We start from the raw sequence: 27,229 nt of genomic DNA on the forward strand, positions 1-27,229 counted from the left end.
CCATCCCATCCCATCCCATCCCATCCCATCCCATCCCATCCCATCCCTTGGTTTCCCAGCCTTGGTTTCGCCCCAGAACCAGGGAACAGCCCCAGCCCCAGGGAGGGGACAGAACCCAGCAGACAGCGCTGCCCTCCCCGTCCCCACCGTTCCCAGGGCTGCAGCTTCTCCATTACTTTTTGCCACTGCTTTTTGCAATCCTGTTAACGCTTTTCCCTGCGGTGAATTGGGCTCAACTGGGCCCTTATGTCCCCAGCAAGGGAAGCTGAGCCCTTCTCCAGGTACCCTGCTCAGTGCTAGGGGTGAGGAAGCGGAGGCAGTGATGCTCAGGGCAGCGTGGCTGAGCGAAGGTGCAGCATCAAGGGCAGCTTTGTGCTTCATGAGGGCAGCAAGCTCCGCTCCCGGCTCAGCTTTTCCATTCGAGGTGTCTGGGCTGCTCTCTGCCCTCCCCTTCTTTCAGGGCACAGAACTTTGTTGAAGCAGCAGAAGTATTTGGGTGTTGGATCTTCGACGCATCCTGTGGTCGGCAAGGCTGGCGCGGCCCCACATTGCAGCATCCCAATAAGTGGGAGCACCCTCCTCCTCCTCCTCCTCCTCTTCCTCCTCCACCTCCTTGTGGGGCTGGGAGTCACATGGGAACAGCTCCCACTGACCCAAGCTGTGCAATACCCCCAGCATCGTCCCCTCCCTGGGCTCCCCCCGGCGCATTCCTGGGAGCCACACGGCAGCTGGAAGCGCAGCTCCGGGGCCGCAGCCAAACGCTGCAGCAGGGCCAGGGCTGGGTGAGCGGGGTCTGTCCAGCGGCTGCGGACTGGCGGTGCCTCGCGGGGCTCCGAGGTTTGGATGGAAGCAGGAGCCAGGCTGCGTGAGCAGGAAAAAATCTGTCAATGGATAAACAGAGCCTCCCTTCGCCGGCTGCTGGTATGTGGAGCGCAGCCGCCTCCCAGCAGGCTGGCGGGGAGCCCCGACCCGCTGCGGGCACCGGCTCTGTCCCACCATGGGTACGAGCCCTGAACCACAGTAGGCACCTTCCCCATCCCATAATGGTCACCGCCGTCCCCGTCCCCTTGTAGGCACTGGCCTCATCCCACCTTTCACCTGTTGCCGCCCAGCCTCGCATCCCCACCGCGGTTCCCCCCAGGCCCCTTCCCCTGTCGCCCCAGGGCTGGGGGATGCAGTGACGCCCCGCTCCTCTCTCCCAGGCCTTCCCGCTGCCATCCCTGCCACGGAAGCAGCCCACAGTGCTGGTGGTGTGCGGCCCTGAGCAGAACGGGGCCATCGGGCTGGTGTGCGCACGGCACCTGCGTGTCTTTGTAGGTACCTCTTCCTCCCCCTCCTCCTCCTCCTCCTCCTCCTCCGTGGGTCCAACACTGCTCTGCTGTGCAGGACTATGAACCCACCATCTTCTACCCCAAACGTTCCCTGGACCCCCTGTACCGGGACTTCACCACTCAGTGTGAGAAGATGGACATCCCCTTCCTCTCGTACCTCCCCACTGAGGTGAGCCCCCCACCCACGGTCCCCACTGATGCACTTTGGGGCATTACAAGGATGCTGATCTCCCCCAGCATCCACGGGGGGTGAGATCCACGCTCGCTGCTGGCCCTGCCCACAGCTCCGAGGCTGCTGTTGTTGTTGGAAGTGTTGGACTCCCTCGGAGGAGGAATGTGACCTCAAATCGCTGTCCTGGCCGCGCTGCATCCCCCTCCCTTTGCCTGGTGGGGGGAACTTTGGCAATCGCTGTGCGCATCCCGTTCAGCTGGGAAAAGGGATGCCCCCATGGGCAGCGTTTCCACGCTCTGGGGTTGGGTGTGTGGGTGGATGGGGGTCTGGGGAGCTTGGGGACCCCCCACCTGCCCATCGTGTCCCCCCCCCCTCCAGGTGCAGCTGATCAACGATGCCTACAACGCGGTGGTGGATGCGGTGCTGGGGGCTGAAGCGGAGCTGGGTGAGAGCAGGGGGCCTTGTGCTGGCATCCTTGCCACCTTAAAACACGTCCGCATCCCCATTGTCAGCCTGGATGTGCCCTCAGGTATGGGGACCCCCAGGGTAGTTTTTCACCCTATCTGCCCCTAGGAAAGGTATCATCCCCAGTGTAGGAGGGGTGGGGGAAGCTCTGGGACCCCCACAACCTCCGGCTCGGCAGCGTCCCTGCAGTTCACTCTGAGTGCTGCTGACGGCTGAGGATGCATTTAGGGCATCTCCAACAAATAACCAACTCCCCGAACTGAGACATGATGTAATTTGCAAACACCCGGGTGTCTGGTGGCCAGGCCTGGAATTGCCATCACCCCCCCCACTCCTCCCCTGCTGCCGGAGGAGCAAACAGAAGCCCTGGGCACAGCTGCTGGTGAATTCCCACCGAGCACAACCCCACACCGTGCCAGGACGCAGCCGGGGCGCTGCAGGGCAGCAGTGCTTCTGGGTGCCACGGGGACCCCACCAGCCCCATCCCCGTACCTCGCCACCCCCTGCCCCCATCTGATCCCCTCCCCACATCTCTGTGCCATTGCAGGGTGGGACGTGGAGGCGGGCAGCAGTGGTGGGATCAGCCCTGATGTGCTGGTGTCCCTGATGGCCCCCAAGCTGTGCGCCCGCCGCTTCCTGGGCCGTCAGCACTTTGTGGCCGGCCGCTTCGTGCCCTACGACGTGCAGAAGAAGTTTGAGCTCAACCTTCCTGAGTACCCGGGCACCGAGTGCGTGGTGGCCCTGAGTGCCCCTCAATAAAGTGCTGGGATGGCTGGCTCGGTGTCTGCATGGGGTGAGCTCTGTGGGTCCCGTTGGTACCCGTGGTGCGTTGTCCCCATGGTGTGGCACCTCTTGGGGTGCAGCCCTTTGGTACAGGGCTAAACAACCCCAGGTTTTGATTAATGGTGAGGATGGCGATGAGGCAGAGCTGGGGCTGCTTCTACCAGTGCCAGCTGATGGGGAGGAAGCGTCTGCAGCCCCAGAATGATGCGGGGTTTGGGTGACCCCAGAAATCCAGGTTCTGGGAGCCTGAGTGTGGGGAACAGAGGGACCTGGGGACGGGGCCACGGTTGGGGGCGATGCCTCCTCTCTGCCTTTTGCTGGCTGTTCCCCTTCTACCCTGGGGGGTGCCGGGGGCCACAGATGCAGTGAGTTGCTCACAGTCTCAGCTGACAGCTGCACACGTGGCCCAGGTCACAGCATGGGCACCCACCGGCCGTGCCCACGCGCAGCAGTGCCAGGGAGCGCTGGCACCCCGACCCTGACCGCATGAGCTCAGAGGAAGGGCCTTTTTCATCTTTTTTCCCCTTCCCTCCCAACTGCATTCCCAAGTGCATCCAATTTTAGCAGCTTTGCAAAACAAGCCCTCAAGTTTCCCGGGTTGGAGCGGCGCGTGGCAGCGCGCGGCCGGCTCACGGGGAGGGCTGAGGGCTCCTTCCCGCTTCCCTGCTGACACGGGGCCAAACGCGGCGGAGCTGACGGCCCTGAGTGCCAGGATCCGATTTCTGCTGTCTGCTGGCGCGAGGGGGAAAGCCCTCCTATATAGACCTGCGAGGCGGCCGCGCTCGCAGTCGCGGGTGGAGCGGTGCGTGGGCAGCAATGGAGCGGCTGCTGCCGGCCCTCCTGGCTCTCGCCGCCTTTTGCTGCACCGGGGCAGCAGGTAAGGAGACCTCAGCCTTTGCAGCAGCATCCCAGGGACGCGGCTGGGAAAGCCCCTCCTGCGTGGTGCGGCGCAGGGCCGGGGGTTGGGGGTGGCGTTGGGAAGGACGGCAGCCCCCGGGGCTCGCCAGATGTTTGCCGGGGCCAGATGTCAGACAGCCGCTGGGAACGTCCCTCCTGCGAGCGGGATGTGTCGGCGATGGTAGCCGATGGGATGACGGCGATGGCAGCCGTGCTGCCCCCATCGGGGCGCTTCGTCCTCCCCGGGGGAGCCGGGGATGTGCCCCCCTGCCAAGGAACAGAACCTGGGGGAAAATCCACCCAGCCAGCAGGACGAGGGGCTGCAGTCCCCGCTGCGCTCTGCCACCAGGCTCCGCCGTGTCCCCAGGGGATGGGGACGGGGTGGCGCTGCAGCCGGCACAGGGATGCTCCCCGCGGGGGGTTACCCACCGTGTGCTCATGGTCCTGGGGGGCCACGTCCTGTCTGGGGTGACAGCCACCCACGGGGCACGCTTATCAGCTCACTGCAGACCTCCCCGGGCTGCTCTGGGTCCATCGGTTCTCCCCTTTGGTCGCCGTCCCGCAGAAATCCCCGCACAGCCCCGCACATCCCAGCTCCTCTCTGGGGATCCGTTTGTCCATCCCGCCGCTCGGTGCCCATTGCGTGGCTGAAATCCCAATTACTGCACCCAGCTGCTGCAAGAGGGGATGTCCTGAGCTGACCCCTTGTGGAGGGGACTCGGGCACTGAATCCGCACCGTGCCACCCGCTTTCCTGCTCACCCAGCCCCAGGCTGCAGTGCTACAGCCCAATTTCCTGCCGTGTCTGCTCTGGTTGCTGGGGGCTGATCATGCCGTGGCCTCAGTGAGGCAGCTCAACACCCTGCGTCACCCTGGGGCAGCATTTCCAGCATGCAGCCTCTGCTCCAAACCCTTCCCTATGCTCCCCACCTGCCCCGTGCCTGGAGAAAGATGTGATTTACACCACAACGTCGGTGTCTGTGGCTCAGTGACAGCCCTGGGGATGGGGTGAGCCACTGCTGGGGACTCTCACCCTATGCCCCCAGCAGAGTCACTGGAGAACGACTTGGAGCCCGGCAAGAACGATGCACTGGGGAAACCCTGGAAAGCTCCCAGCCCAGAGGAACTCGACCTGAACACAGCAGGTACGACACAGAACCACAGAGCAGTCCCTGAGTCCGTGTGGGGCACCACACCGTGGGGATCCAGGGGACACCAAACCATTGGGGACACCGCACCATGGGGGACCCACAGCCAGGGCAGTGCAGGGACACTTCTACTCATAGCACCCAAAGGGGCTGCACAGTGCAGTGCCCCCCCCCGTGCCGCCCCCCTCCCCCCGAGGACATCAAGCTTTTCCCTGGCACTGCCCCCTTGCAGTAGGGATGCGAAGCCACCCCCAAGCTCCCCGTGTCACAGCGCCCGCTGCTTGTATCTGCTCATCCTTCCCCTTGCAGCCCCCATTTGTCTCCATGGAGCCGTACCGGGATGTCCCTGCCCCTTCCTCACCCCCGGTGGCACCCGAGGCCACATCGGTGCGCTCAAGGACGGGGGTTGTGCGCTCACGGGGGGCTCCATACAGGCGGAGGGGCTGAATGGACGTCGTGGTTCAACATCGACCACCCCGGGGGGGACGGCGACTACGAGAGCCTGGATGCCATCCGCTTCTACTACCGCGGACGTGTCTGCGCGCGGCCGGTTGCCATCCAGGCGCGCACCACCGAGTGGGAGCTGCCCCAGGACGTGGGCGAGGTGGTGCATTTCAGCCCCAAGAAGGGCTTTCGGTGCGTCAACAAGGAGCAGCCACAGGGCAAGACCTGCTCCAACTACCACATCCGCTTCCTCTGCCCGCTGGGTGAGTGCCGACCCCGGCCCCGACGGCACCTCGGGGGGGGTCCGAGCCCATCGCCCTCGGACGGCACCAACCCGAGGGAGAAGTGCTGCTGGGGAGTCGGTCCCGGGGCGAGGGGTTCCCATGAACCTGCCCCCCTCAGTCACCCCCTCTGCCCCCCCCAGAGCACATCTACTGGTCTCACTGGTCCTCCTGGAGCCCCTGCTCGCGGAGCGCCTGCGGGAGCAGCGGGACCCAGAGCCGCCGGCGCCGCTGCGTCAACGCGCAGGTGGTGACCGCGCTGAAGGAGCTCAAATGCAGGGGCAAGGCGGTGGAACGGCGGCCGTGCAGCACCGGGCCCTGCCCAGGTACGGACACCCCCCTCTCCCCACGCACGGATCCGACCCCACTCCCACGGCTCCACCTGCCGCCTCCTGTTCCTAAAGAGATGGAGGAGACGGCGGCGGAGCCAATCGGCGGCCCTTCCCCGGCCGCAGGAATGTCGGCGCTGGGCTGCGGTCTCCCGTTCTGGCTCTGCCGGTGAAGGTTCTGCGCTCCTCTGCACCCTCCTCCCCCCCACCCCCGCCGGCTCCGAGCCCCACGATGGGTCACGGGCCGCCCTGCGGGGGCCGCGTCCGTACAGCGGCCGCCCCCGAGCCCACGCGGCACGCCCCGGGCGCAGCGCCTCCGCCCGCACATCGTCGGCTTAATGGCAATCACAGAGGCTGCGCTTATAAAAATAGCTTGGCAGGGGCCGGGGGGCCGGGCTGGGGGTTGGGGGGCCGAGCCGGGGGCTGCACGGGGCACGGCAGCCGCATGGGGCCTCGTGGGGTGGGGACCCCCTCTTGCCTGCATCTCCCATCCCATCTCCCATGGGCGGTGCTGCTGCCCAGCGCCTCGCCGTCTCCCCGCAGAGCCGATGTGGACGGAGTGGGGCGCGTGGGGTTCCTGTTCCCGCAGCTGCGGCAGCACTGGGACGCGTGTCCGCCGGCGGAGCTGCCAGAACGCCCGGAAGCTGCTGTGCGCCGGACACCCCTCCGAGGTGCAGCAGTGTCCCCCCACGCCCTGCCCAGGTACCTGCCCTGGGGACGCGGAGATGCTGACCCCTGTCCCCCTCCCAACCCCGGCTTGGCCCCGCTGGTGCCGGTGGCCGTGAGCTCTCAGCGCCGTGCCGTCCCGCAGCCTGCCCCGAGCACACCCTGCAGGGCGCTGTCGTCTCCGCCGCTGGTGCAGCGCTGCCCGGTGCCCGTGTCTACCTGGAGGGACGCCCGCCGGCTCTGCTGGCACGCAGTGACACGCGTGGGGCATTTCGTGTGACTGGGCTGTGTGTGAACATCGGTGCAAACGTCAGCGCCCACCGTGATGGTTTTGCTCCAGGACTGGCACCCGTTGTGTCCAACGACACCGGGCTGTTGGTGGCACACATCGTGCTGCAGAAGTTGGGTGAGCACTGAGCACGGCGCCCCATGGATGTGCCATGGAGGGATGAGGGGAGCAGGGAGGGCTTCACAGCTGCACCCTCCGGTCCTTCCCCTGCAGAGAAGCCCTACGTGGTGCTGCACCCCACGCCGAAGGTGCGGGTGGCCGGGCAGGAGGTGACCTTCTGCTGCAAAGCCTCGGGGACACCCGTGCCCAAGAAGTACTACTGGTGAGCGGGTGTGGGCAGAGGGGATGAGGAGGACCTGCTGCATCCCCACTCACCGCATCCCTTCCCTGCAGGTACCACAACGGGACACTGCTGGACAGGACAGCACACCGCTACAGCAGCCGCCTGGTGCTGCAGGCGCTGACACTGGAGCAGGCAGGCACCTATCACTGCAAGGCCAGCTCCGAGGCCGGAGCCATCCGATCTGCGCCGGCACAGCTCACCGTGCTGGGTGAGCGGGGATGGGGTCTACGTGGGGCAGGAGCACGGTGCTGGCAGCACAGGATCTCTATGGAATAGGGACCTTAACCCCTCTCTGCCCTCTCCCCCAGCCCAGGGCCAGCAGAGCTGCAAAGCAGCACCAGAGCCCAGCCTGGTTGAGCTGCCCGCTGAGTGCCACCAGGACGCCGGCGGGTCCCGCTACTACGACGTGGGGCACTGCCCATCCACGCCGTGTGCTGGCAGCCCAGCTGACGGGCAGCGGTGCGGGGCAGGAGCGCGGCGCTGCTGCGGGGTGCGGCGCATGGAGACGCGGGAGATCCGCTGCCGTGGGTCCGTCCTTCCCATCAAGGTGGTGGCCAAGTGTGGCTGCGGGCCCTGCGTGCAGCCCCGCGTCCTGGTGCAGGGACGGGTGACTGCAGCCGACACCGGAGAGCCGCTGCGCTTTGGGCAGATCTTCCTGGGGAAGAAGAAGATCGGCTTCACCGGATTCCAGGGCTCCTTCACCATCGAGGTGCCGCCCGACACGCAGCGCCTGGTGGCGCGCTTTGTGGACCGGCAGCAGCGCCTGCTGGATGCCGTCAAGGTGCTGCCCTTCGACAGGCGCGGCGGCGCGGTCTACCAGGAGGTGAAGATGATGCGGAAGAAGGAGGCGGTGGAGCTGGATGCTGGGCAGCTCAATGCCATACCGCTGGGTGAGGCGAGCGGCCAGGAGCCCATTGCTGAGCTCGTCATCCCCGCCGGAGCCTTCCTCCGCCCCTCCGGGGAGGTCTTCAAGGGCACCGTCACAGCCAGCGTCACCTTCCTGGATCCCAGGGACGTGGCCACGGCACGCGCCGCCTCCAGCGACCTCAGCTTTGCCAATGCCGATGGGGAGATTGTGCCCCTGCGCACCTACGGCATGTTTGCCGTGGACTTTCGGGATGGGGACTCGGGCACGGCGCTGCAGACGGGGCCGGTGGAGGTGCGGATGGACGCGGGGCAGATCTGGATGGCGGAGCACCTGCAGAAGATGAAGCTGTGGTCCCTGAACCCCGAGACTGGGCTGTGGGAGGAGGAGGGTGTCCTCCGCCCGACCAAGGAGCGGCGCGGGAGGAGGGAGGAGCGGACTTTCCTCGTGGGGAACATGGAGATCCGCGAGAGGCGGCTCTTCAATCTGGACGTGCCAGAGGACCGCCGTTGCTTCGTCAAGGTCAGGGCCTACAGCAACGAGAAGTTCAACCCCTATGAGCAGCTGGAGGGGGTGGTCATCAGCCTCATCAACCTGGAGCCCCAGCCCGGCTTCCCTGCCAACCCGCGGGCTTGGGGCCGCTTCGACAGCGTGGTCACGGGCCCCAACGGCGCCTGCCTGCCCGCCTTCTGCGACGCCCGCCGCCCCGACGCCTACACGGCATACATCACAGCCACGCTGGGCGGCGAGGAGCTCGAGGCCGTGCCCTCCAGCCCCAAGCTCAACCCCAACGCTGTCGGAGTGTCCCAGCCCTACCTGAACAAGTTGGGCTACCGCCGGCTGGACCACGACGACCCCGACATCAAGAAGACGGCCTTCCAGGTCAACGTGGCCAAACCTGACCCCAACAACATCGATGAGACCAACGGGCCCATCTACCCCTACCGCAGCCTCAGGGAGTGCGAGGAGGCGCCGGTCAGCGCCAACCATTTCCGCTTCTACCGCGTGGAGGTGGACAAGTACGAATACAACGTGGTGCCCTTCAAGGAGAGCGACCTCACCTCCTGGACCGGTGACTACCTGTCCTGGTGGCCCAACCCTCAGGAGTTCCGCGCCTGCTTCATCAAAGTGCGCCTCGAAGGGCCGCAGGAGTACATGGTGCGCTCGCGCAACGAGGGCGGCAGCCATCCGCGCACGTTGGGGCAGCTGTACGGGCTGCGCGATGCCCGCAGCGTGCGGGACGCCATGCGGGAGGGCAGCTCGGGAGCCTGCCTGGAGTTCAAGTGCAGCGGGATGCTGTACGATCAGAGCCTGGTGGATCGCACCTTGGTGTCCGTCATCCCGCAGGGCAGCTGCCGCCGCACGGCCGTCAACGGGCTCCTGCGGGATTATCTGGCGCGGCACCCTCCGGTGGCCGACAATAACAACACGGCCGCCTTCACCATGCTGGCGCCGGTCGACCCGCTGGGGCACAACTACGGCATCTACACGGTGACGGACCAGAACCCGCGCCTGGCCAAAGAGATCGCCATCGGCCGCTGCTTTGATGGCACGTCGGACGGTTTCTCGCGGGAGATGAAGTCGGACGCGGGCACGGCCGTCACCTTCACCTGCCAGGAGCGGCCGGCGGGACGCGAGAGCTTCTTCCAGCGCCTGCTGACGTCGCCGGCCGAAGCGCTGGATGAGATCCGGCGTGAGATGGGCGCCGGGGAGCTGCGCCGGGCTCCCCCCGAAGTGCTGGACTTCGCCTCCGGCGTGCGAGCCCTGAGCCCCGCGCCCACCCCCCGGAGCCCCGGCGGCCGGAGGAGAATGGGCCGCGTCCGGGCGCAGCAGTGAGCGGCGCGGCGCCGCATCCCGCTCCTCCCCCTTGCTTTTACCCGTGCTCATTTATAACGACCGACGGAGGTGGGATGGGGGGGACGCTGAGAGGCAAGGGGACGCGTCCGGCGGGGATGGTCCCCCTGCCCACGGACGTTTTCCAAGGGGAAGGCAGGGAGATGCCCCCCGACCCCCGGTGCTGTGCCCTGCCCTCGCCCCCAGCCCCGCGCGGGGCAGCTCGTGGTGCTCCCCCCAGCCACAGGACGTGGCCCTTCGGGGGTTATTTAAAAATAAAGAGAAAATCCGCGGGGGTGAATGCAAACAGGGGAAAGGGATCGATGGGGATGGGGTCCCGTGTGCCATCGTGGGAGCCGAGGGCAGCCTCGGTGGTGGCTGGGTGCTGCAGCCGCTGGGGTGGGTGAGGAAATGTGGGGTTTCTTTGGGGGAAAAAAACAAGGGTTTGGTTGAAAAGCCCTCTTCTCTCTCCTGCACCTGTCTGGGTGCGGGCAGCGTGCCGGGGGCGCCGAGCTCAGCCCCCACAGCCTTCCCCTCCCCCAGCACTGTGCTGCTCCTGCACCCAGCCCAGACCCCCCTACCCCCATGTTTGACCTCGGGCACGTGTTGCGCCCCAGATTCCATTTTCCCAACAGAAACAAAATTCGCTTCTTCCGACCCCCCCCCGCCCCCCCTCCCAGGAAGGCCGGGCAGCGCACGGGGGCGAGGGCAGGACTGAAGGATTGTACATTATTTATTACAAAATATACGGTTGTGTTTACACCCGAGTGGCTGCTGGGATTCCTTTGGGGGGTGCCCAGAGCTGGGGGGCAAAACGGAGAGCGTGGACATCCCCGGCACCCCCCTCCCCGCTGTGCCCAAAATGGGCCGGGGGTCCCATCCCATCTCTGTCCCCAAGTAGGGTTGGCCCCGCGTCTCCCCGCACCATAGCAGCACGGCGGCTGCTGTTTGCCTTGGTAAGCAAAGCAGCTTTGCAGGCTGCTGGCGGCCTCGCAGCGCGGGGGGGCGGGGAGGAACCGACCGGCCCCATAGCCGGGGGACGTGGCAGCCCCGTCTCCACAGCACCCGGCCACGATGTGCCGGGGAACCGCTGGCACGGGGTCAGGCGGCGTGCAGGACGCGGCGGGGGGGGGGGGGGGGGCGCGGATCGTGCGGGTGTCCCCCAGCACGTGGACCCCTTGGCGGACAGCAGCCCCGAGCCCCCGCCCCGCCCGGGGGATGCTGTAATGGAACAGCTTCGTCCGCGGGGCCAAAACATCCCCTCCTGCTCTCGGGACAGTGTTTCCCTTTTAAAACACGCTTTGGCCGCGCAGAAGCATTTTTTCCTCCTGCCGCTGGATGCTACCGCTGGCGAGATCAAAGGGGACGGAGCACCCGGGGGGACGTGGGGAGGGGGGAAGGTTGCTGTGCCAAAACCACCCCTGGGCGCTTCGGCAGCCAAAACCCGGCCCCGCCGCTCCCCCCGGAGGGGAAATGCCGCGGACGCGTCGGATGCTGCTGAGGGGGGAGCGCTCCGACCCCGCGTTCTTCCCCTTAAACGCCGAGATGTGAACCCCGTCCCCTGCACTGCCCACCCCGGGGGGGCTTTCAGCGCCCCGTCCCCTCAGCCGGATGGGGGGGAGATGGGAGCTGCTGCTGTGGGTTGCGGACGAAGCGCCAGCGGGTGGGTTTGCTCTCCGCCGTCTGCTCGGCTCGGTCGGGGGGCCGAAGGAAAGCGCTCCCGCTGCGATTTCTGACGAAAGGGGATGAAAAACGGCAAAAGAAAAAAAGATGCTTGGCGGCTCGTGGCGATTCCATCAGCAGGTCCGAGCCTGAAGGCTGCGGGACAAACGTCCTCCTGCGAGCGGGGGCTGCGGGGGCTCCTGAATGCTCCTCCGCACCACCTGCGCTGCTCCATTCCCCGCACCGCTCCCGAGCTCCTCCCGGCTCTGCGGATCGGGAGGGGGCTGCGAGGAGACGCTCGGGGCTTCCCCCCCACCGTCATAGAGGGCCGGGCACGGGAGGTCCGTGCTGGGTGTGCGGCCCAACCCCGCGTTCCCGTGGGCTGGAATCCCGCCCGGTGTCAGGGCCGGGCTGGGGGCTGCGGCCAAACCCTCCTGGGATCCCTTCGTGCCCTCACACCCGGCTGCACCCGCACCGCACCCTCTGCCCACCCCGGGGATACCAAAATAACACCCCCCCCCCCCCTTCCCCCCCCCCTTCCCGATGCAGAACGCATCACTGTGGTGCGAAGCAGAGAGCAGCTGAGGACCACCGCTGCAGCATGGAGCCGTTCTGGGCCTCCTGAGCAGAGAGCACACAGCCAAACCCACCGGGGGGCGCCGGGGTTTTGGGGGGTGGGCAGGCTGCATCCACTGATGGAGAGGGAGGGGGAGCCTTGGGGGGAGGGGGGGGGCTTTGCTGCAAAGCAATGGTTTTGGAGTCAGAAGTGCCCTATTGTTGGGAGGATGGGGATGGAGGTGATGTGGCACAGAGCCGCTCTTGTCTGGGGGATGCCAGTGCTGCTCAGCCCCCCACCCCGCCGGGTGCAGCACCCATGGGTGCCCCCAAGCACGTCCCGGTGCTGGCAGTGAGCAGAGGTTGTGCTGAGCAGAGCCGTGGGCTGGAATGCGACTTGGGAAGCAGCTCTCTCGCTTCTGGGTCTGGTGGTTTTTCTTCCTTTCTTTCTTTCTTTCCCCCCCTTCCCCCCTTTCTTTTAAATAATGGAAAATATAATGAGAGCGCCTAAACTGAAATAACAAAAGGCGGCGGCCAAAACTCCAGCCCGAAATAGGAGAGAAAGCCACGTTCCAGGCTGCGAGGGAACACACAGGCAAGGGATGAAAGCAGCAGGGAACAGCAGACGCTGCACGCTGCGCTCGGCCCCTCGCTGCTCCCGGGGGGGGGCGCAGCTCCTTGCGTCCCCTCCTCCCCCCCACGCTGCACTCTTTGCAGCCCCAAATGATCCCAGCAGCTCCTCTCCCTGCGCCACACTTGGTCCTTATGGGGGTGATGACCCTTGTGGGGGGGGCCCAGAGGACTCTCCTGCCCCCGGCCCCAGCCTCCTTGGGGGGGGGGGGGGTGTCAATATGGGACACGGGAGGTGCCAGCTCCGTCCCCACCCGTGGCAGCTCCTGCTGCAGAATTCCTGTCCGTCTGGCCAAGAGACGCGGCGTTGCCGGAGCAGGAGGAAAACACGCGGTGAGCAGCGGGGAGGGCAGCCCTCGTGGCCCATCCATAACGTCGGGGCAAGGCCACAGCCCCCCGTGCCCCCCGGCACATCGACCCCGGGTTTGGGTGAAAAGCAAAGGGGGATCGCGATCCAAAACGTGGCCGTGAATGCAAGGCGAGAAAACCTTGGATTGATCCCGACCCGAAACGCATCCCCACCCCCAGAACTGCCCTCTGGGGCCGCATTCTGCCTGCAGTCACTTTTCAGACCGGTGTGAGGCGTTACGCCCCCATCTCCCACTGCTCCCTATGGGCCGCTGCTGGAAAACACATCCATCCCCATTCTTGGGCTATTTTTGAAACCTTTGGCCTCCGCTCACCTTCAGGATCCCATAAATAACAGCGGCATCGCATTGAGGGCCCTTGTGCCGACAGCTCAGCGCTCTGCCAGAGCCCTTCGCTCCTCCAGATGGCAGAAATCTGACTCAGAGCTCAAAGTTTGGTACATAGTTGTGTGTTTTTCATCTCAGTGCCACGGTTTTGCTTTTTTTCTCTTTTTTTCTTTTTCTTTTTTTCGGTTGTTTTGGTGTTTTTCTCAGATGAACCAGAGGCATTAAAAACATGAACTGAGGGTTGCGGGAAGGGGGGGGGTCGGAGGCAGAGCATCCATAGGGCTGCTGGCTGCCAATGGAAGGGCACTGAGAGGCGACTCACGTCCCCCACCACCCCACGTGGAGTCCAACTGTTGGCCCATCACCGCCACGGCCATTAACCCACGTCCCAAAATCCCACATCCCTTCTCCCATATCCAGGATCTCACAGCCGCCGCCTCACAATCTGCACTGCGCATCCCATAGCCCCTATCCTCACACCCCCCCCCGTGGTTTATCTGCATCCCACACAGCACATCTCACACTCTCTATCCCTCATTTCATACCCAATAACCTGTGGTAGCATAAATGCCATAGCACAGCTTGAAGCAGTGATGGAGCACCTGGTTGGAAGGCAGGGCCAGCCCAGGGGAGCGCAGGTGCATGCAATGCAATCCAATCCAATCCAGTGCACCTGAGTGACCAGAAAGGGTGGAACCAGGATCCACCCCTTCCCAGCCCTCATTTATGGGCTGGCAGTGAAGTTGAGGAGTTCTTCCTGCATGCCTGAGGCCTTCTGAAGGTAAGCAGCCTTTTTTCCTTTATTTCTGTGCTCAGGGTTGTTGCATCTGAGCAAGCCCTCACTTGGTGGGGTCTGGGACCTTGCTGCTTTGCTGTCATTGCTCTGCCTTCCATGGCATTACTCCCATATCCAACATCCCATAGTGCCCATCCTCACCCCATATCTAATGTCTCTCATCCTATAGCCCAGATCCAACCACCCAACATGGCACATCTACATCCCACGGGGCAGATCCCATATCTAGCATCCCTTATCCCACACCCATATCCACCATCCAACCCTGAGCAGCCAACACCCCCATTGCCCCACATCTTAATTACCCCATGCCCTGATTACTCAGCTACCCATTGCCCTATTCCAGCACACCCCATACCTCAAGGAACCCACATGGCTTTTTCAAACCCCAAACGCTGCACATCAGATTTCTCCACATCCCTCTGTCCCCTTCCCCTGGGGAACGCTCTGCCCCACTCCCACTCTCAGGGACTCCCTGCAGCCCTCAGTTCTGCCTCCCACCCCCAAGGACGTGGGGGTGGAACAGCCCCAGACAGGGAACAGGTCAGCACTATGGGATGAGCCAATGCCATCCAGTCCTGCTGTCCCTGGGAAGGACGCTGACCTCCCCCTCGTCCCCCACCACCCCCCCCTGCTGCTGCCCTTGAACCAATCGCGTGGTTTTCTGGGAAAATACCATTATCTGAGAAACAAAACTAACAGAATTTGGGTTCAGCTCGCAGCTTCTCTGGGTGAGAAACCTTCCCAGCCCGGTGCAGGGAGCAATGGCTGAGCAGGGCAGTATGTTGGACTACAGTGAAGACTGCCACCCTAAACCCAGGCGAGACTGGAAGGTCTATGGGCTGGTGGTCGCGCTGCTGGCTGTGGTGCTGCTGGCTGCAGCCCTGCTCTCCTATCTGTGGCTGGTGGCCACCAAACCAGAGCAAGAAACAGGGCTGGGGATGGGGACAGGGAGAGTGGCCGGTTTGGAGGGGCTGACGCGGCTGCTGGGGGTGCAGCAGCAGCTGCGGGTGCAGGTGGCTGCATTGGAGCAAGCACTGCTTGCCACCAACCAGACCCTCACCACCATGGTGGATATCACCAACCCGTCCCTCGCTGAGATGCTCAAGAAGTGGGATGACTGCAGGAGTCAATTGGTGAGTGTGGGGTGCGGGACAGGGACCCCTGGGTGTGGGGTTTGCTGAGCTGTGTCCTGTCCCTGTGCTCAGGATAACATGCAGAAGTTCGTCGTGGAGTTGGGGCAGCAGATCTCCCAGCTGCAGCAGCATAAGGAGAAGCAGGAGGCTGTGATCAAGCAACTGCAAGGTGAGCACTGGGGCACCATCCGTGACACCTGGGCACTGTGGGCCTTCCCCCACCCCTCCCCTTCCCGGCACCACGCTCCCCATCCATGGGTCACCCTGACCCCATATCACCTCCTGCAGAGGACAGCAGGGTGCTCCAGGAGGAGGGGGCACAGCAGAAGGCGCAGTTGGAGGAGGTGCAGAAGCACAGGTGAGATCTGTGCTCCCCCACTGCGACCCCATCCCTGCTCTCTGTCACTGACCCCTGTTGTCCCCCAAGGAGCAGCTTGCAGGAGCAGATCCAGGAGCAGATCCACAGGCTGTCAGCACAGATCCGGGACTTATGGAGCAGCAGTTCCAGTGGGAGCACAGTGATGCCCTCCGGTGCAGCCATGGCCCTGAGCCTCCTCGTGACGCTGCTCACTGCAAAGTGGCTGCACTGAGCACAGCGACACGGACCCGGGTGGCCCCTGTCTGTGTGGGGCCACAGGGAAACCAGGGGGAGGTGGTTTGCCAAGTGCTGGCCCGAGGGGTGAGATGGGACAAGGCACATTCAGGGGGACAGCGGTGCCACACGGTTCGGTGGGTCTAAGCTGATTTCCAGTAAAACTTCATGCAAATCCAAAGCGTTCTGCTGCTCCAGTGTCCTTTGGGGTGGTGGACGGCACAGCCCCGCAGCCTGGCTTTGTCCAGGGGCTGAGCATCCTCCCACGCACAACACAAACCACGCCACCATGGGCTGTGACCGAAGAGAAACCACCAGCTGGAGCAGCCGGGCACATTGTGTGGCACTGTCCCACGTCCCCAGCATGGACCCTGCAGTGCCCAGAGCCACGCTGAAGGCAATGGGGCTGTGCACCCTGCTGGTGCTGCTGGTGGCGGCGGTGACGGCGGCGGTGGCGGTGCTGCTGTGGCGCTCAGAGGCACTGGGGAAGCTGCGGGGCTGCCAGGAGCGGGCGGCCAACGAGAGCCGTGCGCTGGAACTGCGAGTGGCACAGCTGGAGATGGAGCTCAACCAACTGCAGCACGTGGCTGATGAGAGACGGAGGGAGGAGGATGCGCTGCGCCGGGAGCTCAGCCGAGTGCGCAAGGATGGAGAGAAGCTCAGCTCCAGCCTGCGGTCCTGCCGGGTGCAGGCGGTAGGTGTGTGGGGTCCCTGGGCATCGTTTCCCTGCTGTGGGGTTGTATACTTGAGGAGAGCGATGCTGGGCTGAGAAAGGATCCGTGAGGATGCTCTGTCTCCAGGGTGGTTTGGTTGCCGGGGAGCCTCAGCCCCCACTGGGGTATGGAAAGCTGCTGTCCGGTTCCCTGTGCCCAGCTTGGGATGGCTATTCTTAGCAGAGCCCAAACTGAGTGGCTGCACACACGTATAATTACTGCATCCCAAAGCAGCAGTGGAGGCTGCAGGCTGGTGTGGAGCTCCTCTCCTCGGGGGTATTTTTAGCAGCTGGGAAAGGGCTCGGCCCTGCGCTGCGGCCAGAGGAAAAGGGGCCCACCTCTCCCCCCCATCCGGCCGGACAATGGCCCAGAGGTGCTGGAAACACTCTGGCGTTCGGGGCTGGCGCCGACTGCGGGGTCCCAGTGGGATCTGCTGGTGTCCAGCAGGAGTGCCTGGCCTCTTGAGGAGCGCATGGCTGGGCAGGGGGCTCTGCAGTGCCTCAGTGAGTTGCAAACCCTCTGTGTCTCCATGTGCGTCCTCACCAAGACCAGGCACCAGCCGGCCCTTCACTGTGTGATTTTTTTTTTTTCCCCCAAATCCATGCCCTAAACCCTTGGAGAAACCTTCCCAGTGTGATAACGGGACGCAAAGCCAAGAACACAGGGACGGCTCTGGGGACACCAGGGAGGATGATAGCGAGCCAGGGGCAGGCTGTGCCCCATCTCAATGCCACGGTGTCCCCAGGCCAGGCTGGAAGCCAACATCACAGCGCTGCAGGATGAGGTGCAGGGGCTGCGGCGTGACAGGGCTGAGCTGTCCCGCAGGAACGCAGCACAGCGAGGTGCGTCTGTCCACCCAGCCCCAAACCCACACGGGTGTCACCTGGCCGTGCACCCAGCTCAAGGCGTCCCTTTGCCCCGCAGAGGAGCTGGCTCAGGGCGCAGAGCTGGCGCTGGGGCTGCAGCAGAGACTGGAGGAGATGGCGGAGCAGCGGAGAGCGCTGAGGGCACGCGGGGAGCGATGTGAGGAGCGGCAGCGGCAGCTCGAGGCCACGCTGTGAGGATCCCGGCCCCAGGGTTGCCTCCATCCCCATCCCGTCCCTATCCATGTCCCTGACCCCGCTGTGCTCTGCCTGCAGGAAGGACCGTGCAGCTGAGCTGGATGCGCTGCGGCGGCGCTTGGGGCCCCGCACGGCACGGCGCAGGTGCTCCCCTTCCCGGTACATCCAGTGGGTGCTGCTCTGCCTTTCGGCCCTGTTCCTTTTGGGAGCGGGCACCCTATGGTGGGGGCTCGTCTGGCACAGCATGGCTGCATGATTCCCATCACACCCCTTTGTCGCTGTGTCCCTGCGGGGTCTCACTCTGTGCTGTCCGCTCCTTCTTGCAGGAAGAGCTGAAGCCCCATAGCACCCTCCTGTCCAGCCCCTCTTTGCCAGCACGGACACCACGCATGGGATGGCGCCAGCCCTACAGCAGCAGGAACCAGGGTTGCCCATTTCTTCCAATCCCACCAGCACTAAAACCAGCAGCAGCTCATCCCCTCTGAACTCAGCAGAGCGGAGTGGGCACAGCACCAATGATCCTCCCCACATCCCCTCGTCTCGTCTCGTTCCCTCCCCCCCCCCCCCCCCCAACACACTGAGCAGCTTTGGGTGCTGTTTGCTTGCTGGGGCCAGAAGATGGTGACCAGTCCTTGCCCTGAGGCCAGCCAGAGCCGTTCATTAATCATTAATTCTGTTCATCTACTGATTAAACAGGAATAGTGCTCCATGAAGTTCGACCCCTTACTGCTCAATGTAATTTGGCCAGCTCAGTGCTTAGGGGGCACTGTGCAGGTTACCAACACTGGGCTCTGCTGGTTGTGGGGCTGAGCCACTTGTGGGGGTGGGGGAGGGATGGGAGGGATGAGCGGCTGCCACTGATTCCCAGCTCTTCCCTGTTCCTTTGATCCACACGAAAGACAGTTTCCAGGAAAGTTGCTGCCGATTTTCCTGCCGCTGCCACAGCGGTATCCTGTGCAGAGGGCAGGGTGAGAACAGGCATCCGGCCCCCCTGCCCCACAGGGGGGGATCACCCCCACCGCCCCCCAGGCAAGGAGGGGCTGCAGGAAGGGGTTCACAGCCCCAAATCCGGCGGTGCCCCCCACCCAGCCGTGCGTCGGGGTGGGCAGGACCCGTTCCTATGGTCCAACCTCAAGGCAGCCCCAGCCCTTGGCACAGGAAGGATTAATTATAGCCGGGACGCCGTCTGGAAAATGGGACAAAGAGGCAGAAAGTGTGTGTGGGAGGGGGCTGAGCCGGTGGGGGGGGGGGGGGGAGGGGTCCCGTGGGGATGCCTGAACACCTCGATGGATGCAGAGCGCTGCTGAGGATCGGCTGACCGTGAGGTGCGTCCCATTGGGTGAACGGTGCCGTCGGTGACACGGGAGGCTCTGGGACCAGAAGTGAGGTCGGGGTCCAGCAGAGCCCAGACGGTGCCCCCAGAGTGGGGCCGGGGGGGGAGCGGGGGGTGACTCACTGTTATTTGCAGCTCAGGAAGGAAATGTGGTAGCTGAGAATGGATGGGGGACCGACACCGTCCCCAGCGCCGCAGACACCGGCGGGCTCCAGGGAGCGTGAGGGCAGGAAGCAGCGGGGTCAGCGCTGGCACCTCGCAGCCCCTGACCTCCCCCCCCGGGCTGGGAATGCTGCAGTGCTGCTGGGGAAGGGCAGCATAAATATGGGGAATGGGTCCTGAGTGTCCCCTGAGCGGGCACTGTGTCCCCTCAGGGCTCACAGCTCTGTGGTGTCACTCAGAAGAGAGAAAAGGAAACGTGTACAGTGATGTCCAGCTGCGATTTATCAAAGATTCATCAGAAATAAGAGAGTGACTTGGTGAGATTTGGGATGGCGATGAGCACGAGGCAGCGCTGCAGGCGCAGCAGCGGAACCTGATGGGGGTGGGAGTTGAGTCCCCTCAGTGGGGATCTCAGGGCACTCAGCCCAGCTCAGCCCCCCCCTGCTGCCCCCTGCTCAGAGGGGCCTGCTGTGCTCCCCCCCCCCTCCGGTGATTTCCCCAGCAGGGCATAAGGCATGGGAACACTGCAGCACCCATGGGTGCCCCCCCCCCCCCAAGATCTCCAGGTCGCAATGATGACGTGAGCCCTGGGTGGTGTGGAGGGAGGGGTCTGTCTTCATCACCCTCCCAATGCACCCCCGTTGCCCACTGCCCCCCAGGGCTGCACGACAGCCATTCCCTTGCGTGCCTGGCAGTGCTGGCAGTGGGGTCCCAGGGGAGATGTGATCCCCATCAGCAGCGGGGAGGGTTGGGGAGGGGGGGGAACGGCTGAGCTGTGCCCCCGTCCTATAGCAACGGGGAACAATGGCCCTGCAGCAAACAGAAGCTGCACCGTGATAACCCGGAGGCATCCGGAGAGGCAGGAAGGAGCCCAGCGAAAGGAAATATTAAATAGAGCAATATAAACACGGCTGGGGAGCCGGCTCCACCCCGACCCCGTAGAAAGGGACAGCCCTGGGGTGCGGCGAGCAGAGCGCGGGCAGCATGGAGAAGAGCGGCTACGGCATGGCCAAGTTCGGGCTGGAGAGCAAACAGGTGATGCCCAAAAGGGACTGCGCCTTCTACATGCGCTACGTCTTCCTCTTCACCTCCCTCATCCAGTTCCTCATCATCCTGGGGTTGGTGCTCTTCATGGTGTACGGCAACGCGCACGCCGGCACCGATAAGCACGTCCAGCTGCTGGATGGGCAGCTGCAGGAGCACTACCATAAAATCATCACCCTGAGCGGCCGGAACGCCAACCTGACACGCACCCTGAACGCCACACTGAAGGCCAACCAAGGGCTGCAGGGGCAGCTGCAGAAGGTGCAGGGGCAGCTGGAGAAGTGCAACAGCAGCCAGGCCCCCAACAGCACCCCCAGGGTGAGAGCTGGGGGGAAGCGCTGGCCCGGAGCCCATAGGGGGGGGGTGAGGGGTGTGGGGTGTGGACCCCCTGCTCAGAAACCCGGAGGGATGGGTGAGGACCCTCTGCCTGAGACCCCAGAGATGGGTGAGGGGTGTGGGGCCCTCCAATCCCTGGACACAGCCATCCCCGGGGGTCCCCACCTCTTTGGCTGTGCTGGAGGAGCTCCTGGCGCTGCCGTGAGGTGATGACGGTGGGGGCCAAGCCGACCCCATCCCCTTAACACCCCCCTGCTTTTCCCTCAGCTGGAGGAGATCAGCAGGACCATCTTCTTCCAAAACTCTTACTTGGAGAAGTGCTACATGGCCATCAACATCATCAACACCAGCTGCACCGGTAAGGGGGAACCCCAACCTTGGCATCCCCTTCCCAACACCTGAGGACCCACAGATCCCCCACTGCCTCAAAGTCCGTGCACGGGGGTCCCCAGTAACCCTTAGGGAGCTCAGACACGGCCTACCCCCAGGCTGGGCAGTGCCACGAGGGGAGGATCAGGGCGATGGGTGGGGGTCCCACGGCACAACCCCAACCCTCCACCCCACGCAGCCGACAAGGCGCAGCTGCAGCGGCAGCTGGAGACGGCGACGCAGCAGAGGAAGGAGCTGGGGCAGAGCTGCAGCACGGCCGAAACAGCTCTGGGTAAGGCCAGGCAGGAGCAGGAACGCTGCCAGCAGGAGCTGAAAGCCACGGGCGCGCTCTGCGGCACCACCAAGGCGCAGCTGGAGCACCTGAGGGGCGAATGCGACACGCTGCGCTCCAACGTGCTGTACAACCTGCGCACCATGAGCATGAGCAACAAGAACTTCGGCTGCAGCCAGGTGGAGGATCAGCTGCGGCTGCTGATGCATCGCATCGAGGAGCTCTTCTCCAGGCAGCAGAAGCACGAGAGCGACTACGTGGGGAAGAGCGTCTGCGACTTGACGCTGCAGCAGTGCCACCTCAACTGCTCCCACGAGAGGCAGGAGCTGGGCAGGAGGCTGCAGGAGGCGAGGCAGCAGCTGCAGGGCAGCCAGGAGGAGCAGAGGAAGCTGCTGGCAGAGAAGGAGCGGCTCAGCAAGGAGCTGGGAGAGAAGAGCAAAGCCGCCGCGCAAGCCAACTACTTCAGCGAGCAGCTCAACATCTGCATGAGCTCCAAGGTGGGGAGCAGCCGGGCATGGGGAGTTTAAGGCAGGGTTTTGCAGAGGCGCTTTGGCAGGCGTACTTTGGCATGGGCACTTCCTTGCACGCACCTTTTTTAAGCCTGTATCTCTGGAGATGTGCTCTTGCTCACAGCCTTTAGCACACAGGGCGCACGCTCCATGCTGTGCCACCCCCGTCCCTGTGCCACCCCCGTCCCCGTGCCACCCCTGTCCCCGTGCCCTGTTGGTGCCAGCAGTGCTCGGAGCTGAGCCCACACTGCAGGCAAGGGCCAGGGGAAGCAGCAGAGACGTGCACCTCTCTCCCCTCTGTAGGTGGGCACCTACTACACCGCCCCACGGGTGCCAGGCAGTGCTGTGGGCAGCGTGCGGCCAGGCCCCTTCCCCAGCACCTATGCGGATGCGCTGCAGAATCAGGGTGAGTCCAACCCCCAGCAGGCGCTGCCCCAACTGAGTGCCCCCCTGCTTGAACCCCGCCGCTTTCATCCTGCCAGATAAAATCAATACGGAGGAGATCCAGAAGGTGGTGCAGAGCGTGATAGAGCAGTACACGGCCATGATGAGGAACCCCAGGTGAGGGAGTGGGCACTGGAGACCCCCAGGGATGGGGAGCAGACAGAGCTGACTGTGCCCTCCTCGCAGCGGGTAGCACGAGGAGAGCCGTGGTGAGGGGCTGGAGGACAGCAGGACGAGCCCGGAGCGGCGCTTCCCACAGCACGGATGGAAAACCCCAACCAGGAGTGAGCGAGGAATGAGTCCCACCCGACCCCCTCCCCTTCCCCAAACCCCCAACCCATGCCTACCCATTCCTCCCCCCCCCCCGGCTCGGTACCCACGTTTGTACATGGAGCTGCTGTGAATACAGCCTGTGCTGAGCACTGACACAACTCATCGCATGCGTGCTTTACTGCTGGAGAGGGGGGTGCGGGGGGGGGGGCTGGGACAGGGGGAAAAAGGCCATGGGGAGGAGTGGGGGGGACAGGAACATCCCGTCCTGCTGCAGAGGCAGCAAGGCTGAGGAAACAGACCAGGAAGAGGGGGGGGGCTGTTCCCAGAAGTAGCCGAGCAGCAGCCAAGGATGTAAGGGACTCCCCAGTACCAATGGGGGAGGGGGGTGTGGGGGGGTGGGAATCAGGTCAAGGTTCCCCCTGGGGCAGCTGCCATTTCCCCCCCATCCTGCTGCCAAACCCGGAGCTTTCCACCCCTGTGCAGTTGGGAAGAGAGCGCAAAGCTCCCAGCCAAAGCAGAGCCTCCCACCAACCCCCCCCCCAGAAGCCCTGCAGCCCCTGCTGCCCTCACCACCCCCACCTTTGGCACGCAGGGGCCGAGGCGCAGTGATTTATGGCCACGCAGTGATTTATGGCCGTGCAGTGATTTATGGCCATGCAGTGATTTATGGCCGTGTGTTCCTCCCTTTCCTGTTTAAACAGCTTTTCCTGACACCCGGCACGCTGCAGCCCCAGTCCCGCAACACCTGCATGCCACCATCAGCACACGGTGACACTGAGCGCTCCTCAGGCCATTGCGGTGTCCCTCTCCCCCACCAGCACCCCTGGGTCCCTTTGGATCCCCCCCCATCACTCATGAGACAAGCAAAGCCACGTGGTGGGGCTGCCCTGATGCACGGTGGCACTGTTGGGAGCCCCATCTGGGGGGTGGGAGAACAACGGGGGCCACAGGGACCCCCATCCTTAGAGGGCACCCACTCCCCTGGGGCTGGGATCCTCACACCACCACTCTTGGGGCACCACGATGGGCGCCATGCCGTGCGATGGGGAGGGGAAACCCAAGGACAAAGTGCAGGATTTTCCATCACCAACACTCCAGCTCTGTGTGTATCCTCCTGGCCAGGAAGTGCGGCCCTTCCCAGAGGGTTTTCCCACGGCTGGGGGCTCAGGATGCGCTCCCCCCAGGCACGGAGAGCAGCGCACCCGGCACAGGGCAAGGACGCAGACCAGCCCAAGGCACCACGGTTTAATACCCCCACGGACCCCCATCACTTGCCAATGCAGAAGTCCCTGAAGATGACATCGAGGATGTCCTCAGCACCCACGTGCCCGGTGATGCGTCCCAGGTGTCGCCGTGCCAGGCGCAGCTGCTCGGCTGCCATCCCCACATCCTGCTGCTGCCTGTACAGCGCCAGGGCGGCCATGCAGCCCCCCAGCTGGGTGCTGTGCCGGCTCTGAGTCAGGCTGGGAGAGCCAGCCAGGGGGTCTCCGCACCTGGAGGGGTAGAAGGGGAGGACACAACACCCTGCAGCATCCACCCCCTCCCCTCCCCACCAAAACCCATCTGTGCATGGGTGCCATCCTGTGCCCCCCCAACCCCGGATCCGTGGCACTCACAGCTGTGCCAGCTGCTGCCCCAGCAGCTGTAAGAGGCTGTCGGTGCCTTCGCCCGTCTTGCAGGACAGCAGGGTGGTGGGGGGCAGCGGGGGTCTGTGGGTGCAGGCATCACATAGAGCCCCCGTGCGCCCCCCCAGCAGGTCGGCCTTGTTGAGAACCAGGATGCAGGGAGTGGTGGGGGGCACCAAGGAGCCCAGGGCAGCCCCCAGCTCGGCCGGCTCAGCAGGCACCGTGGTGGCATCCAACACAGCCAGCACCAGGTCTGCATGCTGCAGGCTGCAGGGACACAGCCCATGGAGATGCATCCCATGGGGACACAGCCTGCTGTATCACCACCTGCTCAGCCCCCCCCCTCCCCCCCAGCTCACCGCTCCCGAGCACGGCTGACTCCCTCCTGCTCGATGGGGTCGGTGGCATCACGCAGCCCCGCCGTGTCACTCAGCACCACGGGGTAACCGCTGACATTCAGGGACACCTCCACCACGTCCCGCGTGGTCCCCGCCACTGGGGACACGATGGCAGCCGGGCGCTGGCCTGGGGACAGGGGGGACACGGGGCTCAGGGGGATGACGCCAGAGACCCCCACCCTTACAGCATGGAGATGGGGAAGTGGCTCTGCCTCGGATGGGGGGGCGGCCTCTCGGAGCCCCCCGCACCCCACTCACACAGCAGGTTGAGCAGACTGCTCTTGCCCACGTTGGGGGGTCCGGCGATGACGGCGCGGACCCCCGAGCGCAGCAGCTCCCCCCCGGCGCCCATCTTGCAGGTGTGCAGCAATCTCCTGCTCCAGGGTCCGCACGGCTGCATCCACTGCCAGAACACAGCGGTGGGGGTGAGGAAACAGCAAGATCAGTGCATCCCCCCCCCCACAGCAAAGTGGGGTAAGCACAACAGGGCAGCGTTGGGCGCTGGAGCAGCGTTGGAGCTGTCGGTGCTCAGTGGGCATCGCGGTGCCAGGAGAGCCAAGAGGGGTGGCAGCAGGCTGGGATGATGGCCAGATCCCCACCTGGCACCCAGAACTTACACCAATCCCCCTGACCCCTCATCAGACCCCCACTGGGCACCTTGGGACAACACCTCTTCCTCCACGTTGTCATCTTCACTGAAGTCAATGTACGCTTCGATATGAGCGAGGGCCTGGGGCGTAGCACAGGAGTCAGCACAGACAGCTCACGCGTCCCCGAGCACCCCCAAAACCCCCCAAAGCCCCCACCTGGGTGAGGGTCTCGCCCCACTGCTGGTACAGCCTCCCCAGCTCGCCCTCCATCTGCCTCAGTGCCTGCTGCCGCTGCGCCTCGGTCTCAGCATGGATGAGGTCCCTCAGCCCTTCAGCTGCCGTCAGGTCCAGCTTCCCCCGGTGGAACGCACGGCGTGTGAACTCACCCGGCTCAGCAGGACGCAGCCCAGACAGACGCCCTGAGAGCAGCCATCAGCACTGAGAGGGTGAGGGGGGGACGGGACACCCATGGGGATGGGGGTGGGAAGGCTCACCCAGTGCCTGCAGCACTCCGCTCACCACCGCCGGCCCGCCGTGCACGTGCAGCTCCATGCAGTCCTCCCCGGTGAAGCTTTGGGGTCCTGCAGAGCACGGGGAACGCCTTCAATCCCACAGGGGCAGGGGGGGGAGAGAGAGAGAGACCCCGAGCCCACGGCTGCACGGGGTCGGTGCAATGGGGCAGCGTTTGATGCTGGAGCATCGCTGGAGCTGTCTGCGCTCAGCGGTGCCAGGGAAGCCAAGAGGGGCTGCAGCAGGCTGGGATGACGGCCAGACCCCCACCTGGCACCCAGAACTTGCACTGATCCCCTTGATCCCCCACCAAACCTCACTGGGCACTGAGATCCACCCCCGTGGGCACCTAAACCCACACCAAACCCCCGATCCACCCGATGGGCACCCAGACACCCCCAACTCCGGGTACCCAACAGCCCCTTCTAGGGCCCAAGAAGACCCTACTGCATACCCAGACCCCGATAACACAGAGCCCTCCACGGCACCCCCCCACTGAGACCCTCAGAGGGGCCACAGCCCCCCACCCCCCCCCAGCCCCCACACACCCCTTTCTCTCCCCCAGCCCCCACCTGGGAACCAGACCACGAGGCCGCGGTCCAGCAGCTCTGCGGTGCGGGGGTCCCGGATGCGCCGTAGGGCCATAACGCGAGGGGGGGGCAGCTCGGAGCTCCCGGTGAGGCTGCGTATGGCCCCCCCGCTGCCCGGCCCGCTGGTACGGATGACGGCCACCCCGCAGCGTCCATGTCCGGAGGAGACGGCGAAGATGGTGTCCCCCGGTGCCACCGAGCACAGGCGCTGCGCACACCTTGCAGGGGGCGGGGTGGGGGGGCTCCACGTGGGGACAAACCCCAAAAAGGAGCACGGAGATGCAACGACCCCCAACCCCATTCAACCAACAACGCGCTCCCCCGCGCACCCCGGGCCCGGCGCACACCCCCTCCCCAGGCACCCCCCCCTCCCCAATCCCAAATCCAGGAGCGTCCGCCCCCCCCCGGTGCACTGTGCACCCCCTCCCCATACAACTGCACCCCTTCCCCACGCCCTCTGCACCCATGGGGCCAACCCCCCCCAGAAGATCCCCTGCCAAGAGCCGCCGCCCCCCCTCCCTTAAGGTGCCCCCCCACCCCAAGCTGCCCCCACCTCCGGCCCGCCGCTCTCAGCGCCCTCCGCAGCGCCATGCCCGCGCAACGCCCCGCCCTCCCCCTCCTCGCCCCGCCCACCGCCGCGCGCCGATTGGTTGTCTGAGGGACAGAGGCGGGTTTTATGCCTCAGCCCTATTTCTGATTGGTTCGAGGCGGAGGGATGACGTCACGCTGCCTGAGGCTGTTCGGGCGCCGCTTCCGCCCTCACGCTGCCAGCTTTGGGGGGGTGGGAAGGGGGGAAGCGGGGACATGGAGAGGAGACAAAGGCGGGGGGGGGGGGGGGGGGAAGGATACAGGAGGATGAAAGAGGGAAACAGGCGGGGATGGTGGCAGGGATGGAGGAGAGATAAAGGAGGATGCAGGACACAGGGATGCGGGAGGGATGCAGGCAGAGATGCAGGAGGGAAGCAGTGGGATGCAGGAGGATGCAGGCAGGGGTGCAGGCAGAGATATGGGGAAGGATGCAGGAGGGAGGGATGTAGGGATGATGCAGGAAGGGTGCAGGAGGATTCCC

General features: G+C 64.8%; 6 protein-coding genes across 10 annotated transcripts in view; 5 read left to right on the forward strand and 1 right to left on the reverse strand.

The window, feature by feature from the left end:
* The window catches only part of YJEFN3 (YjeF N-terminal domain containing 3), a 3,292-nt gene extending 565 nt beyond the window's left edge, over nucleotides 1-2,727 (forward strand). The window contains 4 exon segments of the mRNA XM_042887369.1: nucleotides 1,203-1,313; nucleotides 1,387-1,500; nucleotides 1,882-2,032; nucleotides 2,516-2,727. Coding sequence (XP_042743303.1) covers nucleotides 1,203-1,313; nucleotides 1,387-1,500; nucleotides 1,882-2,032; nucleotides 2,516-2,727 — 588 coding nt within the window.
* An 840-nt stretch (nucleotides 2,728-3,567) lies between these two features.
* On the forward strand, nucleotides 3,568-9,848 carry CILP2 (cartilage intermediate layer protein 2). Its single transcript, XM_042887370.1, has 9 exons — nucleotides 3,568-3,628; nucleotides 4,697-4,792; nucleotides 5,230-5,502; nucleotides 5,664-5,846; nucleotides 6,393-6,551; nucleotides 6,661-6,921; nucleotides 7,018-7,126; nucleotides 7,198-7,355; nucleotides 7,456-9,848. The coding sequence occupies exons 1-9, from the start codon at nucleotides 3,568-3,570 to the stop codon at nucleotides 9,846-9,848; spliced, it is 3,693 nt and encodes a 1,230-aa protein (XP_042743304.1).
* A 5,010-nt stretch (nucleotides 9,849-14,858) lies between these two features.
* LOC122188785 lies at nucleotides 14,859-16,092 on the forward strand. Of its 2 annotated transcripts, none has more exons than XM_042887379.1 (4): nucleotides 14,859-15,319; nucleotides 15,392-15,488; nucleotides 15,608-15,677; nucleotides 15,753-16,092. In XM_042887379.1, exons 1-4 carry the CDS (start codon nucleotides 14,948-14,950, stop codon nucleotides 15,907-15,909), a joined length of 696 nt encoding a protein of 231 aa, XP_042743313.1. In that variant the 5' UTR covers nucleotides 14,859-14,947; the 3' UTR covers nucleotides 15,910-16,092. The 2 variants fall into 2 exon arrangements, with proteins under 2 accessions (XP_042743313.1, XP_042743312.1); XM_042887378.1 differs by having other exon boundaries at nucleotides 14,863-15,319; nucleotides 15,747-16,092.
* A 91-nt stretch (nucleotides 16,093-16,183) lies between these two features.
* Nucleotides 16,184-18,398, forward strand: LOC122188784 (ribonuclease Y-like). 4 transcript variants are annotated; one of them, XM_042887374.1, is made up of 5 exons: nucleotides 16,184-16,605; nucleotides 17,370-17,466; nucleotides 17,549-17,681; nucleotides 17,764-17,907; nucleotides 18,012-18,398. In XM_042887374.1, the coding sequence occupies exons 1-5, from the start codon at nucleotides 16,201-16,203 to the stop codon at nucleotides 18,019-18,021; spliced, it is 789 nt and encodes a 262-aa protein (XP_042743308.1). In that variant the 5' UTR covers nucleotides 16,184-16,200; the 3' UTR covers nucleotides 18,022-18,398. The 4 variants fall into 4 exon arrangements, with proteins under 4 accessions (XP_042743308.1, XP_042743309.1, XP_042743310.1 ...); XM_042887375.1 differs by having other exon boundaries at nucleotides 17,764-17,853; XM_042887376.1 differs by having other exon boundaries at nucleotides 17,764-17,844.
* Nucleotides 18,399-20,030: 1,632 nt separating this feature from the next.
* Nucleotides 20,031-22,552, forward strand: LOC122188783 (plasmalemma vesicle associated protein). The gene is made up of 6 exons (XM_042887372.1): nucleotides 20,031-20,542; nucleotides 20,828-20,918; nucleotides 21,129-21,718; nucleotides 22,034-22,136; nucleotides 22,213-22,291; nucleotides 22,361-22,552. Exons 1-6 carry the CDS (start codon nucleotides 20,165-20,167, stop codon nucleotides 22,365-22,367), a joined length of 1,248 nt encoding a protein of 415 aa, XP_042743306.1. The 5' UTR covers nucleotides 20,031-20,164; the 3' UTR covers nucleotides 22,368-22,552.
* Nucleotides 22,553-23,677: 1,125 nt separating this feature from the next.
* On the reverse strand, nucleotides 23,678-26,751 carry GTPBP3 (GTP binding protein 3, mitochondrial). Its single transcript, XM_042887360.1, is given in 10 exon segments — nucleotides 23,678-23,940; nucleotides 24,064-24,339; nucleotides 24,432-24,597; nucleotides 24,729-24,810; nucleotides 24,812-24,873; nucleotides 25,128-25,200; nucleotides 25,277-25,479; nucleotides 25,555-25,641; nucleotides 26,143-26,378; nucleotides 26,714-26,751. Coding segments are annotated over 10 exon segments (1,449 nt in total). The 3' UTR covers nucleotides 23,678-23,714.
* Nucleotides 26,752-27,229: the final 478 nt, after the last annotated feature.

Source organism: Lagopus leucura, unplaced genomic scaffold (assembly GCF_019238085.1).
Source record: "Lagopus leucura isolate 7727_CA_CO unplaced genomic scaffold, USGS_WTPT01 Super-Scaffold_100081, whole genome shotgun sequence".
In the NCBI taxonomy this organism is placed as follows: domain Eukaryota; kingdom Metazoa; phylum Chordata; class Aves; order Galliformes; family Phasianidae; genus Lagopus; species Lagopus leucura.